Source organism: Balaenoptera ricei, chromosome 7 (assembly GCF_028023285.1).
Source record: "Balaenoptera ricei isolate mBalRic1 chromosome 7, mBalRic1.hap2, whole genome shotgun sequence".
In the NCBI taxonomy this organism is placed as follows: domain Eukaryota; kingdom Metazoa; phylum Chordata; class Mammalia; order Artiodactyla; family Balaenopteridae; genus Balaenoptera; species Balaenoptera ricei.
In genome coordinates this window covers 57,876,960-57,897,391 of record NC_082645.1, presented here as the reverse complement: position 1 = coordinate 57,897,391, position 20,432 = coordinate 57,876,960, and the positions used below count along the sequence as shown (strand labels likewise).

Here is a 20,432-nt window from a genome sequence, read left to right as displayed (position 1 = left end):
AAAATTTCACAAGTCCTCAAATATGTAAATACCACTATAGCACAAAAACTTTTTAAAATTGGGGGGTTATTTTTCTTACAGATCCAACATATTTATTACTCCCCAAGAGTTAATACCTATGCAATTGTGAAATGAGAACTACGAGCTCACCTTCAGATGAGCAGACACTCTAAGTTCGATCCCATCCAAGTCACAGCATGGTGGCAAGCAATTCAGAATGATTTTTCACAAAATAACAAATCACTTCGTCTCGTAGATCTTTAAGGCCACTCATAACCAATCAAACCATGACTCAAAGCTGTGAATGCCAAAGGGTCTGCTGTATAAGAAAAGAGTATATGCAGAAATTTAGATGATTAATGTAACTCCCTCTTCCCTCAAGGACAAGAACATTCCTGTGGAAGAAGAAATTGAACCCGCCCCAGTTAGGAGGATTCTGAAAGTTAATGCTCCAGAATGGCCCTACATGCTGGTAGGGGCTGTGGGCGCAGCTGTCAATGGGACAGTCACACCCTTCTATGCCTTCTTCTTCAGCCAGATTCTTGGGGTAAGCAAACAGCTGGACCAGCTTTATTCTCCTCCTACCTTTGGTTTGTCTATCAGTGGATATCGTCATTTTTTGATAGGTTGGCTCTTTGTTGTAATGTTTTTAGCTCTTTTCTTTTTTTAAGCTCTTTTTTTAGCTCTTTTTTCTCATCTCTAAAGGATTAAAAATGTCTCGAGTCTCCATCACACAGGAGGTAAGAAGGTGAAGCGGTCTGTCATTTGGGCTGGCAGCACCCTTCAACAGGCATCGTGTCTGTAAAAAAACAGCACTATAGCTGCAAATTTAGTGTCAAAAGAGGGCAGTTAACCTATATGCAAACCAAATCAGAATACAAAGCTGGTTGGTTGAATAATACAAAAGGATTGGGGGGGCCATTTTGATCTTGCTGAACAGCTGAGGTACAAGGTTTGTCTTGTAATAGCAGGTGTTCATGCCTGTTGTATAATGCTCTTCTCTTCTGCTGGTTGCACCATTGAAATGGGGAAGTGGGGAGAAAACAGGAAAAGGAAGAGAGAAGTAAAATAAGGCATGGATAAAGAATAAGCTTATTTCAGTTTTCACCTCCTAGGAATTTTGATATTCTCCATCTGACTTCATTGTTATAATAAAATAATAATAATAATAATGACTACAAACATTAATTAGGCACTATCTAAGAACTTTGTATACAATAGTTCACTAAACTTTTCTAATAACCACCTGTGGTAGGTATTCTTATTGTTCCCATTTGACAAAGGAGCAAACCAAGGCATAAAGAACTTAGGGGAGCGAGTGGTGGATCTGGGATTTAAATCCAGGCAGTGTGACTACAGAGCCAAGTTCCAATAAAAACTTATCATTGCAAACTTAGTTCTCAAAATGCTATCACATTCTCTTAGTTGAAATTTACACACACACAAATCCTGTGAGGTCAACAAGGAGGCAAACCTAGAATCTAGAGAACTGTAACAACTTGTTCAAGGTGACACAGGGTCACATTAGGTGATGGGACCAGGACTAGCACCAGCTGTTTTGAAGGATTTGTGAGAGTCCTAAGTTTTAGTTTCCCTCTCTACTATTCTTTCTCTCTTGCGGTCTCTCTGGCAGAGTTCCTGACCAGAAGTTAAGTCCCCTCAGGCATGAGTTGTATAGAAAGACTTGTACAGTCCACAAGCAAAATCAGATCAATCCTATAGAGAGGGCCTCAGCCACCGCTTCAATTTTCACACTGCCCCCTTGTGTTAAGTGAGGAAATCATCAGAAAGGTAGTAAATTGGAAACACAGGGGCCAACTCTGGTAAATTGAATTTCTGGTTATGCTGAAAATATTTTAATAATTAATTTATATTCATTAGTATCTAGTAAATACCATACCCTAATCATAATAGAAATTTTCTTTTATTCACTCAACAGGTATTTGTTGATTATCTCCCCTAGACTAGGGACTTGGGAACACAGTGTCAGTCAGGGCGCCTTCCCTAATGTAGTTTCCAGTCTATGAGGAAGACAGACATTAAACCAAAAAATCCACTCATCATTCACCAAATATTTATCGATCACTTACTGTTTTCCAGACACTGTTGCTGGTATTAGCAGTACAGTGAGGAGCAAGAAAACCAGAGCCCTCCCTGCTCTCATAAAGCTGACCTTCTACTAGGGAGAGGCTCTGGAAATGCATTCCACTGAGCAGTGATGCAGATGTAGAGGGTGTAGGGGGTGGCATTGAATCTGTTAAGACCCAAGACTATGCCCTAGATGTACACTTTTAAAACAATTCCAGGATGTCAACTTCTTTGCTGATCATCTCTTTCTCTCTTATAAATGCAGAGTATGGAATGCATTCACTCAACTTTATCCAAACTCTGTGTATGAACTGCTTTGGGAAGAGTCCTGGGTTCCCTGCCAGGAGACTTTTTTTCTGCCCTGGGGTCACATCATGCCACTTCTCTGGGTCTCAGTTTCCTTAACTATAAAAGGAAGGATTGACAAAGATGATCTGTAAGATAACTTCCAGCTCTAGTGGTCTATGAAATGGCCAAGTCAAAACAAATTTGATGATCCAGTTATAACCCCTGCCCTTGGTTATTGGTGGTGAGAATATTCTCTGTGATTCTTCTGGTCACAACCAGAAAATCCTAGCCTGAGCAATTCAGCTTTTCACTTAAGGACCGAAGGATCAGAGTAGCAGGATCTAGTTGGTGAAATCCAAAATCTGCTCATCGTTAAGGCTCTCGCGGGGTTGTATTTGCTAAGAGGATAAAGCTTTACTATTTTTCTTCTTTGATAAAGAAGGTTGTTTTTGTGTGCCTCTTAGCATAATTATCACATATTCATCAGTGGATTAATGATGCTTTCACCTCATAGGGTATAATCATGAGTCAGATAATAGTCTGGTTTTAATTGCACTGTTTTCATTCTGACATATCTAAAGGGCACAATATCCACAGTTGGTACTGAGACCACAGTTTGGAACGAGGACCCAGCAAATCATTGGGCGTTAGGGGCCTGGTTGCTAATCTAGCGAAGGGTCAATGTGCACGTAAAGCAGAATTTCTCTGGTTCACTTTCCCTGGGTTTATTTGACTTGGAAAAGGTGCCAAGTGTTCCAAGCACTGCAGTTTGGACATAGCGTGCTGGGGGAAAGCATGAACGCTGGAGTGAGCCAGCCCTGGACTTGCCGCAGGTCTCTGCTCTGTGCTGTCTGCATGCATCTGGGCAAGTGGTTTCCCCTTGATGAGTCTTAGCTTCCTTATCTATAATATGGGGCGAGAAAATCTACCTCACTGGGTTGTTTTAAGAATCCTAATTTAAGGAAATCCTCATTTAAGTTAAAGTAGGTTAAGTAACACATTTGCATCTGGTAAATAGCAAGAGTCTAGAGAATGCTCATTTTCTCCTTAAACAAACTTACCTTTACAAGATGATGTAGATGTGCTTGAACTACAGCTAGTCTAAAAAGAGAAGAACCGGGGGATGGGCAGTCCTTTGGGTTGCATTTCAGTAAGAATGTACAAAGAACACATGCAGTAGAGTTTGGGGTGGGGGGGAAAGATTACAGACAGCTGATGCCCAATCTTGAACTTAATATTAGCCAAACATTCTTTTTTAACACTGAGAAGATGGGTAATATCAAGAGCCAAGAGAGAGTGCCCAGAAGAAAACCACTGCACTGGAATCTGGAAACCAGGCATTTCCTTATCTAATAATAACCACCAGCTAAATGAACTTGGACAAAGGACTTGATCTTGTGGGCTTTAGTTTCCCATCTATAAACTAAGAGTTAAACTGGCTAATATGCAGTATTATAGTCCATGATTATAATAGGTGACCTTAGAGAGGAATGAGAATTATGGCATCACTGTTGGGGGTTTGTGGGGATTTGTATAGCGATTTTTAAAACCAAACTGAAATATGTCTTTAAGTCCTTGTATTTGTAAACTGTAAAGTAAACTTACATGAGTTATTCCATGGTGGGATGAATGACTGTGGCATCTTTTGAACCCACTTCGTTCATTAAGAATGAATGTATTCTTTATTGCTAAGAACCATAACGGGCCCAAAAGCTCTGTCCTAGAAACAGTACATCTCATTAATTTAGAACCCCTTCCACTACTTTGGAATTTGTGATAATTTCAACGGGTTACTTCTGCTTTACAAAAAAGGATTTGTTAATGGAGTAGTATACATTGTTTACAGGAGATTTATTTGGCATATAGCAGGCATTCGATAAATATTTGTTGAATAAATGGTTTCCTTTGAGCAACTGCTTTCTGGCATTGTTCTAGTTACTCAAATTAATGCAGAGCAATAAGTAAGGATTTATTGTGCAGCTCTCTAATAAATAGCTTTTCTGAACTCTCACAGTTCCCTCACTTAGTCTGAATTAGGAGGGTTTTGATGTACCTAAAATCTATTTCACTGTAGGGCGATGTCATTAGAATATGCAGCTATTCTTTCCATTTTCTTATTGCAACAGCTTGGGTCCCAATCAGTTACTTGAGCATGTGCCTGTAAGTTCAGAATATACTTATGAGTATAGTTTACCACTTATTATAAACTGAAAAAAAAAACCCACTCATAATTTCCATAGTTTTTTGAGGGGAATGTTTTCAGCTTCTTGTGATTTAGAGCAACAATTTCAGCCTCTGATGGATGGAAGCTTTTCTGTCCTAAGACAATTCCAGTCAATGCCTTGATAGCTAGTTGCTTTTTTGTGTGTGTGTGCCAGTTGCTTTTATAAGAATGCTATTATTTGTATATATATAAGTAATCTATAAAACTAATAGTGTGCTGAATTGGGCGATTGGGATTGACATGTATACACTGATGTGTATAAAACTGATGCCTAATAAGAACCTGCAGTATAAAAAAACAAACAAAACAACTAATACTCAGGACATTTCCAATGTTTACTAAGAGGGAGATGGTCATTTGAGGCCGTGAGTAGAGAGGGTTTAGTTCCACTTCTCTCTGTTGTGAGGTAAGATGAGGCTGTAACTGGAAGGTTCTGCAGTGCTCTGACCGCCACAGCAACAGTCAGCTCTACCCACCACCAGAGCCTCCCATCAAGCCTCTTAGATAGCCTCAACCACCAGAGGGCAGACAACAGAAGCAAGAAAAACTATAATCCTGCAGCCTGTGGACCAAAAACCACAGTTACAGAAAGATAGAGAAGATGAAAAGGCAGAGGGCTATGTCCCAGATGAAGGAACAAGATAAAACCCCAGAAAAACAACTAAATGAAGTGGAGATAGGCAACCTTCCAGAAAAAGAATTCAGAATATAAAACTAATAATAGGCGAGGTACCTGAGTGGGAAAGCCATCTTTATTATAGGGGAAAGACATAGGTCATATTGCTTTGAGTTTTGTCCCGGAATAATATTCTCAGATTCTCAAGTAACTTCCCCCCTTCTTTCCTTCCTCCTTTCTTTCTTCTTTTCTTCCTTCCTTTCTTTTTTTCCCTTGCCTTATTATGTAAAGAATTTGAGGCATTTCATCATATTTTTCATCTGTATCAAAGAAAAGCCAATACAATTGCCTACATCAGGCAAAGAAACGAGACAAAAATTCTGTCAGTCATAACCACTGGGTTTTATTCACCAGCCTTCCTTCCCCACAGAGAATTAAGTGCACATGTTCATAGTTAACTTTGGTTTAACGCTAGTATGTTTCAAGTGAACTGCTTTTTAACCCAAAGCCTAAGAGAAATTTCTCTTAAACATATTTGAATTGATTTCTTTTGCTATTGTTTGTTAATATTAAAGTTACTTCCTTGCTTACTGTCTTGCAAAGACTTTTTCAATTCCTGATAAAGAAGAACAAAGGTCGCAGATCCATGGTGTGTGCCTGCTCTTTGTAGCAATAGGCTGTTTATCTTTTTGCACTCAATTTCTGCAGGTAAGGAATTTTATTTTTCAGTAAGCAATTTAGTTATTTTCCCCCTTCTCCTGGTAAAATATCACTAAAGACTCCATTACGTTTTAGGGATATGCTTTTGCTAAATCCGGGGAACTCCTCACCAAAAGGCTACGTAAATTGGGTTTCAGAGCAATGTTAGGGCAAGACATTGGCTGGTTTGATGACCTCAGAAATAGCCCTGGAGCACTGACAACAAGGCTTGCTACAGATGCTTCTCAAGTTCAAGGGGTAAGCCGTGGGGGAAACCAGGGATGTAGTAACTGGAGTAGACTTTCTTTCCTTTATGTATTCCAATAATCACGTAATTCCAATAACCACGTACATATTTCCTATGAAACAGGAACTCGTGGGGGGATACCCCAGATCTACATTTTCACCCATTTCCAAAGCTGACAAACAGCAGCTAAAGTACACTGTCTCCTAGGTAATGTCCAGAATCAGTGTTATGGCATGAATCAAAATCTGTCAGAGTTTTGCATTTCCTCTGAGTCTAGCAATTGAGAAGAACTTTCCCTCCTTTCTCAGATCGTTTTGGTTTTTTTTTAGGCCCAGAGGCTCAGATTCCACGAGACTTAATGGCGCCCCCAGAGGGTGTGTGTGGAAAAAAGTCTCCTTCCACAGGCGCCTGGCTTGTAAGTTAGTCTTAGGAAAAGAAGCAGTTCTAAGCAGCCCAGCCGGGAACCTGAGGGAAAGACAGAGATGATTGCTATCTAGAATCCTGACACATTCCAAGGGCTGTCTTTTCTGACTAAGGGAGACTAAGCTGTGGTTTCTAAACCCCAGAACCTGTAGCCTTGTTCAGGAGGTTTGCACACGTGTACAAGATGAGGCTACACCTTTATAAAACCAGGCATTTGGGTTAAAGGGATGAAAGTTCAGTTTGCCTCTCAACACCACTGCTCACTTTCCATGAAAATCAGAAAAAGAGGAAAAAGAAAAGTCATGGTTTGTCTGTGAGACTCTTGGGAAAAAAAACTCACTGGATTTGTAGTGCTGTACTGTATATCTCGACTTCTACCAGTTCAACCAACAATATGAACCATGATATGGAGAATTTCAAAGGAACATGGAATCCTTTTTAGAGGAAAATCCCCGTAAATTTTTCATTTTGATCATTCTAGGCTTTTTCTATTGTATAAATAGAAAATGTGTTTCCCACAGTCATTGGGTCACACTGTACATATTATTTTGTAATCTTTCTTTTTTCTCCTGAAACAATCTGATGTGAGCCTATTTTGGTCCTTATATATCCTTCTACAGTGAATTTTTAAAGAATGCTTAATTCATCATTTTAATATATCATCATTTCTTAAAGAATTCCCCGTTTAGGTCCTCCCTCCCCACATAAGCAATTTATATCATTTTGCATCAAGCTTGTGGCATACCCTTGATTATTTTTTTAGTTCTCAAAATATAACCACTGGATCAAAATATATAGTCATTTTGAAAGGTTTTAATATGCATTGTCTTACTGCTTAAGGTTTTTACCAGTTTTACTCTCAACATTTGGGTATTCTAGTGTCTAGTTCACCTTATTCTTGACCTTAGATTAAATAAATAAGCCATAATCTCATCTCTTCTATTTTTGCAACCTTCAATCTGCAAGGAGCTTTTATAGTTATTTATTATCACTAGAATTAATCTCACACTAACTGGTCTAGCTCTGATACCCATGAAATGAGATTAGTCAATACATGAGCTCCCAAGAAGGTGTGAATAAGATGTACTTTTATTAATCCAGCCTTCAAGTGCATTGGGGGGTCTCTTTAATTAAAAGACCCTCCCTTTTTAAAACATAGAACTACCGTATGGTCAGTAATTCTACTCCTAGGTATATATCCAAAAGAATTGAAAGCAGTGACACAAACAGATACTTGTACACCCATATTCATAGCACCATTATTCATTATGGCCAAAAGGTGAAAACAACCCAAGTTTTCATCAACAGATCAATGGATAAACAAAACATGGTATATACACACAATGGAATATTATTCGGCTTTAAAATAAATGAAATCCTGATACCTGCTGTAACATGGATGGATCTTGAAAATATTATGCTTGATAAAATAAGCTAGACACAGAGGGATAAATATTGTATGATTCCACTTATATGTGGTACCTAGAATCGGCAAAGTCATAGAGACAGAAAATAGAATAGAGGTTAACAGGCGCTGGCTGGGGAGAGGGAGGAAGGGATGTTAAATTGAATGGGTATAGTTTTTGTTAGGAATGATGAAAAAGTTTCAGGAATAAATGTGGTGAGAGTTACAACTGTGAAGGTATTTGATGCCACTGTCTTGTACATTTAGGAATGGCTAAAATGATAAACATTGTTATGTATATTTTATCAAAATAATTTTTAAAAAACCTATCTGTTTGCTACAAAATAGCTTTTTCATGATATTTAGTTAGAGACTGTGTGTCTGAAATTGGCTGATCACTTTTGGTTTGCAGGCTGCCGGCTCTCAGATCGGGATGATGGTCAATGCCTTCACTAACATCACCGTGGCCATGATCATCGCCTTCTTCTTTAGCTGGAAGCTAAGCCTGGTCATAGTGTGCTTCTTCCCCTTCTTGGCTTTATCGGGAGCCATACAGACCAAAATGTTGATGGGATTTGCCACTCATGACAAGCAGGCTATGGAGGTCGCAGGACAGGTAATCTCCCAGACCCACTTTTCAGACTGCTTATGGCTGAGTGGCTGTCAGACTGCTAAGAATGAGGGGTGCAAACAGACTTAAGGAAGCTGTCAGCCTACAAACGTTCATGGTTAGAAACTTCCCATTAGCCTTTTTCATATATGCCTCTGATGATATGGGATTGAGCAGGTGTGGAGAAATAGTGGGGAAAACACAGAGGGTTACATGTTCAGTTTCCTGTCAAACAGTTATTTTTTCTACATCCCAATTTGGTGTAGTATTCTCCTTTGCAAGAGAGGATAGTTCACTTTCCTGTCTATTTGTTTTTTTCAGCTTAATGGTTTCTCCAGGTCATGCCACCCACACAGAGAGGAGTTACTATCTTTTTAATGGCACATGCTTTTAACTTTCACACTTCAGTGTCTGCCTGACTTGTGGCAAATGTCTTTCCCAAAGAGAACCATGAGGTATATACAGTTTAGGTCTCGAATACACTTAGGTTTTAGCTGTGCACTTTTAAGAGTGTGTTTTAATTAAATCTGGTTATCAGAGGTAAATGAAGATATGGTGGCATAGACAGATATCAGGGATAAGGAATCATGCACACACACATAAACACACCCTCACCTTTTAACAAATTTACTATAAACTAGGTTTTTTCTCTTTAAAGAGAGAATGTGAACATTGCCCAAGTAGGCAGAAGCCAAAAGAATTTCGTATGCCAATAGTAGGAAGTAGCCCACTTTTGTACCGTTTTTAGGATAGGACCCTAATTCAGAAACAGTGGTTATTTACCCTAGAGTAGGGATTGAAACAAATACAAATTCGTAGTATAGACTAAAAGATAAACTTCATACTCAGTTTTAATCTATCTTATATAGTATTTGGTCATAATTTTTTAAGAAATAGAATCTAATATTTTAGGTTTATATTATTAAACAATCTTTTTCTCTCAGACACATCTAAAGATACCATTTTGAACATTTCAAATGAATTCACAAAGATAGCCTTGTGTACCGTTTTCCCCCCTCTTCTCTCTTCCTCAACAAGTAGAGGCAACAAAGCCATGTAAGGATCAAGTAGAACTTGTGTTGAACTGATAGAACGTCTCAGGGTCCAGTCAAATTGATCTCCAGCCACTTCTCTGTGTTCCCAGATGATGCCCCCATCTGTGCTGTACACTGCCTTCCGTCATTTGCACCAGATCTAATCCATGTAACGGCTGAAAATGTCACGAAAGCAGTTATCTCCGCTCTTTTATTTCTAAAACTCTTTTTCATTCTTCAGATTACAAACGAAGCCCTCAATAATATTCGCACTGTGGCTGGGATTGGAAAGGAGAGGCAGTTTATAGAAGTGTTTGAGACTGAACTGGAGAAGCCATACAAGACAGCCATCCGAAAAGCAAATGTTTACGGATTCTGCTTTGGTTTTTCCCAGTGCATTGTGTTTGTTGCTAATTCTGCTTCCTACAGATATGGAGGTTACTTAATTCCCAATGAGGGGCTCCATTTCAGCTATGTGTTCAGGTGAGGACTACCTGGCCAAAGTCATAAAAGATCAGCGCTCTAGAGAGGAATAGTCTGGTTCTATCCATTCGCTTCTGCTGCTTAAACCATCCCAAACATGGTGTCTTAAACAGCTCAGACTTATTATTTCTTAAAGATTCTGTGGGCTGTCAGGGTGGTTCTTCTGGACTGGGCTGACTCAGTCAGGCTTCTGAGTGCCCTTCTGTCTCCACATGGCCTCTTAGCAGCTGAGCTTGTTTTCTTCACATTGTGCTTTCGGAGTTCCAAGTGCAACAGAAGATTGCAAGCCCCAACATGCAAGCACTTGCCAACTCTGCATGCATCACATTTTCTAATATCTCTTTGGCCAAAGAAAGTCATAGGACCAAGTCCAGATTCAGAGAAAAGAGGAACGGACCCCATCTTTTGATGAGAGGATCTGATAAGTGTTTCTCCTTTACTCTCACACGGCTATCACATGGCACTGACACCTGATGGATGTCCTACAGTTCAATTTATCCTGACACTATTTACCTGGAGATAGCGTTGGGTCCTCCCACAGGTTAAGGGCTCAGTCCTATAAGACTGCCCCTCCCCCAACCCTCCACACCAAAGCAAGTCCAGGTCATCACCTGTGCTTCTGACCAACAAGCTATAGACCCAAGGTTCCCATGATCTCGTCCTCAGCTTTGATTAATATGCTAGAGCGGCCCACAGAACTCAGAGGAACATTTACTTACTAGATTACCAGTTTATTACAAAAGGATACAACTCAGGAACAGCCAGATGGAAGAGATGCATAGGGTACGGTATGTGGGAAGGGCTTGGAGTTTTCATACCCTCCCCAGGAATGCCACTCTCCTCAACTCTCCACGTGTTCACCAGCCCAGAAGCTCTCTGCACTCTGCCTTTTGGGTTTTTATGGAGGCTCCATCAAGTAGACCTGACTAATTAAATCATTGACCATTGTCGATTGAACTCAATCTCCAGCCTCTCCCCTCCCCTGAGGTTGGGGAAGGGACTGAAGTTCCATCCCTCTAATCGCATGGTTGGCTCTCCAGGCAACCAGGCCCCACCCTTAGGTTATCTAGAGTTTTTACCAAAGTCACTTCATTAACATAACAAAAGACACCTCGGTCCTCTCAACACCTGGGAAATTCCAAGGGTTTAGGAGTCTGTGCCAGGAACTGACAAAAGACCAATATAGTTTTCTTATCATAAGTCACAATATCGCAGAGGAATAAAAAAATCATATTGCAAAAGGGTTTGTACAGGGTAATAGGACAAATTAAGCATTTTCACAATCTACCGTACTGGTTAATGCTGAGAAAATCTAAAGTCCTTGAATAAGATGGTTCCTAGAACTACCTTATTTGAACTCTACTTCTTGTAAAGAAGGCACATGTCTAGCTGACTCTCCCTAGGTAGAGACAGCAAAGACTAGTGAGGGGAATTTTGTTCTTTTGTTTATAGCTGGAGTCTGCTCTTCTAATAAGGTTAGCTTTGAGTCCAGTTTCTCACATTTCCAGACACCTAAGGGTGTCAGGGTACCAAGGGACTGGGTGCACATGCATATGGGTGTGGTGTGATGGGGCAGGGAACCTTGGAAGGATGAGGGGGAGACGGTCTGAGAAAGCCTCGGAGGACATTAGGAAAATTGGCCCTAAAAGACATCTCTTCTCCAGCCACGAGTTCTGTCTGCTCGCCCTCTATCTTCTTCTAGAAATATAGAAGAAATTTTTTTCTCCTGCCCCACTATGCCCACCTCAACCAAGAAAGTCTCCTTTCTAAATTTTTGTGTATGTAGAGCTACTAACCCCAAATCAGAAATCACAAACTCTTGACTTGTTTAGTTTATGTAAGACTTTTGAAGAATTATTTGCCAACGTGTAAAAATTGGGACACTACAGAAAGCTCCCAATTTCTGGCTTCTCTTTAAAAAATGAAAGATGACCTTTCATCATTTCCTATTTTATTCTGGGTGCTTGTCATAGCTTTAAGTTTTGGACTGGGCTCCTAGAGATGTCTGGCTTTGCCAGTCTGGCCTAAAACAATTTCTGCTTATGAACTGAGCAGTAAAACACACAGAGACACCCCACCTCACCCCCACTGAGGCAGGCCCCATGGTGCATTGCAGTGCAGGTGGACAACTTCGGGGGGTGCCCCTCGCAGCATGGTCTATAGAGCAAAAGGGCTATCTCTTATCATATTTATCATTCATTTATTTATTCACTTATTTGCTCGTTAATTATGCACACATTGAGGCTGGGACAAGTAGAAGGATACAGGCAATTGCATCATGCTGTCTGAATCATGAATTACATGCTTGCTTGGTACAGAATTGATGCTTATATCGCCAATCATTGTCTTATACACATTAATCATAGATTCATAGAATGTTAACATTGTAAAAATGCAACCCAATCCGGTGGGTGATCTTTCAACCTCCCTCCTTTTTTTTTTTTTTTTTTTCCTAAGAAGTCTTTTTTTCTCAAACAAATTTTTTTTAAAAGGCTGTTGTAGTTGAAGCAGGGTTTGGAGATCTGAGGCCCCCTTTTTCAATCCTCCCCTCACCCTTTCTTCTTAGAACACAATTTGAAAAAGGCTAATCTCTCCAATCTCCCATTCCCAGACAAGTCTAAAGAGACCTGCTCAAGGCTGCTCGGTCCTTTCCAGGGCTAGACCCCCAAACTCCTGCCTCTTAGGCTGTCACACCAACCACACCGCGCCCTTTCTACCTGGGTGTCTGTCCAACTACAGGGTGATCTCTTCAGTTGTACTGAGTGCGACAGCTCTTGGGAGAGCCTCCTCTTATACGCCAAGTTATGCCAAAGCTAAAATCTCAGCTGCACGCTTTTTCCAACTGCTGGACCGACAACCCACAATCAATGTGTATAGTAGTGCGGGTGAAAGATGGGTAAGTATAGAGGGGTAAGAGGGCAGTGGGGGAGGCTTGTGCTTCTGTGTGTGTGCAGAGCAGTCACTGGGGCTGGTTATTCAAGACCACTTATCTTCTAAATTCTGCAGTATATGGGTGAACTCATATGCCCTCGGAATGGACAGACAGTAGATTTACAAATGTAAAGGAATGAAGTACCTTAGCATTAAAAATTCTTCATAAAGCTGGAACTTGAATAAGGCAATGATATCCAGTGAATACTTGTTTTATAGTACACAGGTACTATAAAACACACTTAGTTCCGGAATGAATGAAGCTACATGTCTTTTGAGACCTACCCAACCACCAGGATTTCTACTGATATCCCGGTACAGAATGTAGAAAAACCAGTTTCTCCTGTCCAATAATACTGATTTAATTCATGTTTATCTGTGTTCCACATGAGCTCATGTGGACTCCCAGAAAATTAATTTGATCTCAATGAAATATTACTTTTTCTAATTGATAGTCCCTACAGGTGTTTTAAAATCTTCCCTGCCTAATTTTTAATATCCCAGTATGTTCAAGAGAGCCAAAAACCCCTAAACCCCAGTAAAGTCAACTAAATTCAGAAATCTTTTAAAATTGGTCAAATGCCCTATTTCTCCTTCAGCTCAATAAAAGGTAAGTCTCTGTGTGGTTTAGTAAATGTCTATCCATTTCTAGAGTTCACACGTCAGAGAGTACAACTCAAGGTATTTCACCTTTGCAATTCAGGGCTCAAGTAACTTTCTGTGTAAGTCATTTCAAGTGTAATACTATTATTTTAAATCTCTGGGGGAACAGAGCTGTAGGAATTTGCACAGTTACTGGCTTCTGTGATGTAATCATATCCTGTATTTTCTTCCATGCAGAATGTCAAAGAATGGGTGACAAGGAAATCCCCTTAGGTTAGAATGGGAATAAGAGATCAAATATCTTTAAATTCAATGCTCAAGCCTCCTTTTATTCTACATCTGCTGGAATAGGGACTAGAATGCCATTTCATTAAGTTGCTGTCTTTATACTTTGCACTTCGGCAGCTCAGTGTTGAAGGTATCTTAAGCAAGGATTTAAAACTCAGGCTTATGTGCATTTTCAATAATCTAGATTCTAGTAGAGCATATATAATTCTAATCTTCTCGTCCACAGGACAACTTCCAGGGGCAGATTGACTTTGTTGACTGTAAATTTACATATCCTTCCCGACCTGATATACAAGTTCTGAATGGTCTCTCAGTGTCTGTTGGTCCAGGGCAAACCCTGGCATTCGTTGGAAGCAGTGGATGTGGTAAAAGCACCAGTATTCAGCTGTTGGAACGTTTCTATGATCCTGACCAAGGGAAGGTGGTAAGCAATGCAAAATTGTCAATGCATTTGAGAATTTTGCTTTCTGCAGAGTATCTCCAACCCCTAAAAGTCATCTTCAAGGTTGTGTCTTGCCAGACTCATTCCAAAGCGCTTGCCTTGGACAGTATTTTCCAGTTCCAGTCATTTGCTGGTTGACCTGATTCTACCTCACAATTTCTAACATTATATTCTTCCCAGTTCCAGATGGTCTCCTGACCAGTTAGGCAAAGAAAACTGCAAAGCTGGAGATGAGTGTACTTAACAGAAGCATTCACTTACCTGTAAATGGGGCAGAAAGTGCAGACTAATCAGGAAACTAATGACTGGGAATGGAAAAAGTGTGGGTGATAAGAAACACAATGATAAATGAGTAAGAAAGGGAATTTAGTATGAAAAATCTGAGACAATCCTGGTTCAAGAAGCTAAAGTCTAAATAATATAAGGACCTCAAATTGGTAGTCATATGCCATAAATCTTTGGTAAGGATGTTTGAAAAATTGGTGGTTTGCTTTGTTGCTTATTTCCACAGAATTTCTTCCTCTTTTCTCTTCTTTTCTTTTTCCTTTCTATTTTTTCCAAATAATATATGCAGAGGAGCACAAAGTAGAATAAGAAAGATTTGTTTAAAAAAACAAAACAAAACCAACCCCTTATTCCACCCTTTCCACCCCCCATTCTCCATTTTTCTGCTCAAAAGCAACTATCTTTAACCACTTTATGTTTTTAGATCTCCCAATGATTACCTCAAAGTCCCTAAATAATATGCTTATGCTGCTGTTTCACGATTTAATGAATTTAGACCCTCTGTTGATTTATTCTCAAGAGATGGAAATTTAGCTTACCCTCACTTCTCCCCCTCCTTTTACCCACCTCCTCCCAATATGGTTACATTACTTTTAAAAGTTCTTTTATTTGTAAATTTAATTAATACACTTCTGTTTCTTTTCCATCACCTATAGATAACATCTCTTGAATTCTCATTTTCTAAGATGAGAATATTAGCAATTCTACCTCCATTTTCACCTCTTCCTCCCTCTTTTTACCTCTCAAGTCCTAATAACTATACTTTTATATTACCTTTTTTTCCTTTAATTGGAGTATAATTGCTTTACAATGTTGTGTTACTTTCTGTTGTACAATGAAGTGAATCAGCTGTATGTATACATACATCCCCTCCCTCTCAGACCTCCCCCCTCCCCCTCCCCCCCATCTGGGTCGTCACAGAGCACCGAGCTGAGCTCCCTGTGCTATACAGCAGGTTCCCACTAGCTATCCGTTTTACACATGGTAGTGTATTTATGTCAAACCTAATCTCCCAATTTGTCCCACCCTCCCCTTCCGCCACTGTGTCCACATGTCTGTTCTCTATATCTATGTTTCTATTCCTGCCCTACAAATAGGTTCACTATTTTTCTAGATTCTACATATATGCGTTAATATATGATATTTGTTTTTCTCTTTCTGCCTTACTTCACTCTGTATGACAGACTCTAGGTCCATCCACATCTCTACAAATGACCCAGTTTCATTCCTTTTTATGGCTGAGTAATATTCCATTGTATATATGTACTACATTTAAAAAAAAGAATATGAAATGCTTACCTTTTGTTTATAACATTTATTATCTTTCATGCTTTTACTCTAGGTTGATTCTAAAAGTTGAAAATCTATTAACAACTTTTATTATGGCTAAGTAAATATTGTTCATCTCATAGTTAAGTAGTGAGGTACATTAGCATTACATTTTTCTTTCTTGATTGTTTTTCTGAAAGACTCTTTTTTCTTGCATTCTCTGCCTTTATAAAATCTTTAGTTTCTTCCAATGTCTCTCTCCTGATATCTATTCTGAGGAACCTGCTTCTTTCCCTTATTTCTGCCACTGCCTGGACTAATTACGTCCTACACCTGCTGAACAACTGTCAGCCTATGAGTTTCCTGCAGTATCTTTTGGATTAGATCCATTATTTCCTAGTTCCCGTATCTTCCTCTTTCTTTGGTTTTCCATCTCATTTTGTTGGAGTGCATCTTCAAGTAGTTTTCTAAGAAATGATTCAGAGGTGTGGGTCTGATTGATTATTTAATCCTTTTTTTTGAAAAAGGACTTTCTAATATCCCTGAATAGTATAATCTTCATTGCAATGAGGATAGATAACATGATGAGAAATGATGAAAGAAACTTGAAAGAGGCAACTAAAGTTTCCCTTGCATAAATCAAAATAAGAAAACAAGCAAACAGATAGTGGTAAAATCCAGGAAATTATGAAAATAAGGAGTAAGAGTTGATTATCTGTAGTTTATAATCACTTTTATTAATTTTAGGTATAGAGATTTTAATTTGTTTGGAAGTATTTGGTGATTGATGAATCTAGAAAGTACATTGCACTGGGGGTCTGATCTCTACAAAGGAGAGGATCCAGTTTCCCCAAATGTCAGATCTTTCATGTCTATCACCTAGGTAGACTGTGAACTACATGACATGCAGGGACCTGAATCCTTCACGTTTGACTTCTTCAACATTAACATGTATGTTAAGTATATTTCTCTGAATGTACGCAGTGAATGTTCTGGTCGCAGGTAGAAAGCAATGCCCATGAAGAAATCAATACGATTCCTTGCATTTCATAGACACAATATATTTTGTTACATCATCATAAAATGTTTCTACAAACATTTTTCAGTAGGAAAAATACCACCTTTAATGCAATTTTTAAAAATCCTCTTTGCTCTTAAGGAAGCTAACAAACGCAGACATTCAACGTTTTCAACATTTAATTGGGTACCTATGATGTGCCCAGCACTGCATTAGGCCCTGTGGGAAATTCTAAGGAGCAAGAAGCATGTCTTATGTCTTCTAGGAGCTTACAATACTAGCATATAGACAACAATTAGCAAACAGCTCCAGTATTTAATTGTTAAATCGTGCTTTGCAGTCTATAAGTACTATGGAAAATGCATAGAGGAAGATGAGCAAGGGCTAATTGTTGAAGAACGCCTTATATTTTTTCTAGTAGTGTTTGTTTTTTACACTGCCAAAAAATTATCTAAAACATCATATATTTACACCATTTAATATAATCATTTTCTGAAATCATGGGGCCAAATACTTTACAGTATTATAGTATGTGAGACATACTGTACCTTTACTATTCTAAAGCTTTTAAGTGAAAGAGCTCAAATGGTAGACATATGAGTTCCTGTAATTAACTGCCTAGGTAGATCATGAGTTCCTAAAAAACAGAGATTATTTTTTCTTTCTTTCTTTATTATTGTTTTAACATCTTTGTTGGAGTATAATTGTTTACAATCGTGTGTTAGTTTCTGCTTTATAACAAAGTGAATCAGCCATACATATACATACATCCCCATATCTCCTCCCTCTTGCATCTCCCTCACACCCTCCCTATCCCACCCCTCTAGGTGGTCACAAAGCACCGAGCTGATCTCCCTGTGCTCTGTGGCTGCTTCCCACTAGCTATCTATTTTACATTTGGTAGTATATATAAGTCCCTGCCACTCTCTCACTTCATCCCAGCTTACCCTTCCCACTCCTCATGTCCTCAAGTCCATTCTCTATGTCTGTGTCTTTATTCCTGTCCTGCCCCTAGGTTCATGAGAACTTTTTTTTTTTTTTTTTTAGATTCCATATATATGTGTTAGCATATGGTATTTGTTTTTCTCTTTCTGACTTACTTCACTCTGTATGACAGACGCTAGGTCCATCCACCTCACTACAAATTATTTTTTCTTTATATAGCATACAAAAGACTGTCTAGCATGGTGCCTTTGTGGCAGGTAATTCAGTATATGTTTGTTGGTTGACTAAGTAAACAAATGCACTTCTTTCTTACTGGGGTCTGTTATCTCAATTATTCAGAGGTTAGTATCAGTGAAATCAAGGAAACAGGTTTGATTCTTACATTGTCCAATAGCTTTACATAGGAAACCCCATTTCATAACCCATGGAGTCTCAAAATTGAGCAATTCTGTGTACTTGGAGAGGATGTGCTGCACCAAAGGATAAGGGGAAGTTTTTTTTTTTTAACTAGATACTGTCTGGAGTGCCTTTCCTGTTTGTATAATACTACCTGTAGAACTAGAATTTGGGAAACAAACAACCATGTCTGATCACAACTTTGACACCACTTCTGGCAGACACCACCTCCAGAGGTCAAAGGCAACATAAGTTAGTTCCAAGAGTCCTTGGATTGTTGTCTCTTAAGCAAAGCAAATATCTTGCATAACACTAACTCCAGGATACAAACTTTCCTCACTGCTGGAATTCTAAAACTCAGTGCCCTGGTTGTCACCTCTATTGGCAGATGATAGATGGGCATGACACCAAAAATGTAAATGTCCAGTTTCTCCGCTCGAAGATTGGAATCGTTTCCCAGGAACCAGTGTTGTTTGCCTGTAGCATAGTGGACAATATCAAGTATGGAGACAACACCAAAGAAATCCCCACGGAAAAAGTCATAGAAGCCGCAAAGCAGGCTCAGCTGCATGACTTTGTCATGTCCCTTCCAGAGGTGGGTACCAAGTCAGAGTCATTCCCTATGGCAGACGGGGAGGGAGAGAGGTAGAATGACTAAAAAGTATTATGACTGTGGCTCAAGGAGAAGGTCAAAGGCAACACAACTTATTTCCCAGTGCCCTGAGATCGTCTCAGTCTTTTACGCAAAATATATGTCCTTCATCAACATAATCTTTAGTTTTGGAAAGTAGTATATTATCCAACGCAAAGAATGCTCTATTACTTGTTGTAAGTAAAGCAGTACCACATTGAGCATCAGCTTAGCATAACGGAAAAAAATCCTGAGATTTGGAACAGACATTGATTTGAATCCAAGCTTGGCCACTTTCTAGCGTAAAGTTACTTCTGTAACAATTACTTTTCTGAGGCTCAGTCATCTACAAAATGCAAAAAATAACTTAGAATGAGAGAGCACACATAATAGCCTCACAAAGAAAGCTGCTGCTGTTACTATTGTCATCATGATCATTTCATTACTTGGCAGCAACTCCTGTGTGTGGTGGGTAAGTTGCATTTGCCTTGGAGTGCCTCACTTTCCCAGAGCCAAGTTTGAATGTAGTGTGATATTGACTCTGCATTTTTCCATCCACCAAGGGTCTCTCTTGGTGGTTGGTCACTAAGAAAATTAAGACATGGAAACTGAAAAATAGTAATAGGGAGAAAATGATTTCTGTAAACATTAAATGATAAGCTGGCTAGAATAGTTAGTACAATACCTGATGCATAGTAAATACTCTGTGAATGTAACTGTTTTTTACGTAGGCGTCAGGTAGGGATTTTCCTTCATAATTTCATCTAAAACAACAAATATGTTAATTAGTTATTAATATCTGCATTTTTCAGGTGAGTTTGCAGCTCACAGAAATTTAAATAATTTGTTCATGATCACAGAGCTGGTATGCAGCAAGAGTGAAGATTGAAAGTTAGGCTTGTGTTCCACAATGATGCTACCTCAACAAGAGAATGGACCAGGAGATCTCTTGAAGGCCCTTGTATGCCTAGGATCATTCTGTCTTGGAAAGATCTTCCAGACAGGAGTTTGGAAATCAGGGAATCTTAAATCAGGGAAGATCTCATACGCAAGGAGAAAGAGATCAAAAATACAAACCTAAAAGAAATGCAGAGAAAGGGATACAAAGTCCCCGTGTTTCCCAACATGAAAGGTCATAAAACGCCATATTTTTTTTAATATTCCTAAATGGATTTGACATCCTTTATACAAATTATTCCCAATTTCAAAAAAAACAAATTGTTTAAACCCTCAGAGGGGTCATTGATGTGGGCTCCATACAGCACAGGAGCAATGGCTGTTTCTGGTTCTCAAACTTACCATATTTTTTCCAGAAATATGAAACTAATGTTGGGTCCCAGGGGTCTCAACTCTCTCGAGGGGAGAAACAACGCATTGCTATTGCTCGGGCCATCGTACGAGATCCTAAAATCTTGCTACTAGATGAAGCTACTTCTGCCTTAGACACAGAAAGTGAAAGGGTAGGTATTGATTTTCTAAAGTCTTAGATCATTGTAAATGAGTTTTT

General features: G+C 39.2%; 1 protein-coding gene across 3 annotated transcripts in view; it reads left to right on the top strand.

Annotated features, from left to right (window-relative positions):
• ABCB11 (ATP binding cassette subfamily B member 11) overlaps positions 1-20,432 on the top strand; it is an 85,763-nt gene that overhangs the window by 62,473 nt on the left and 2,858 nt on the right. For 2 of the 3 annotated variants that reach the window (XM_059928045.1, XM_059928044.1), the window contains exons 18-26: positions 383-547; positions 5,820-5,924; positions 6,012-6,173; positions 8,403-8,606; positions 9,876-10,117; positions 12,857-13,013; positions 14,166-14,363; positions 18,683-18,889; positions 20,239-20,385. In XM_059928045.1, the coding sequence (XP_059784028.1) occupies positions 383-547; positions 5,820-5,924; positions 6,012-6,173; positions 8,403-8,606; positions 9,876-10,117; positions 12,857-13,013; positions 14,166-14,363; positions 18,683-18,889; positions 20,239-20,385 (1,587 nt within the window). Of the gene's footprint in view, positions 1-382; positions 548-5,819; positions 5,925-6,011; positions 6,174-8,402; positions 8,607-9,875; positions 10,118-12,856; positions 13,014-14,165; positions 14,364-18,682; positions 18,894-20,238; positions 20,386-20,432 lie in introns of all 3 variants that reach the window. The other variant, XM_059928046.1, reaches the window with a different exon arrangement.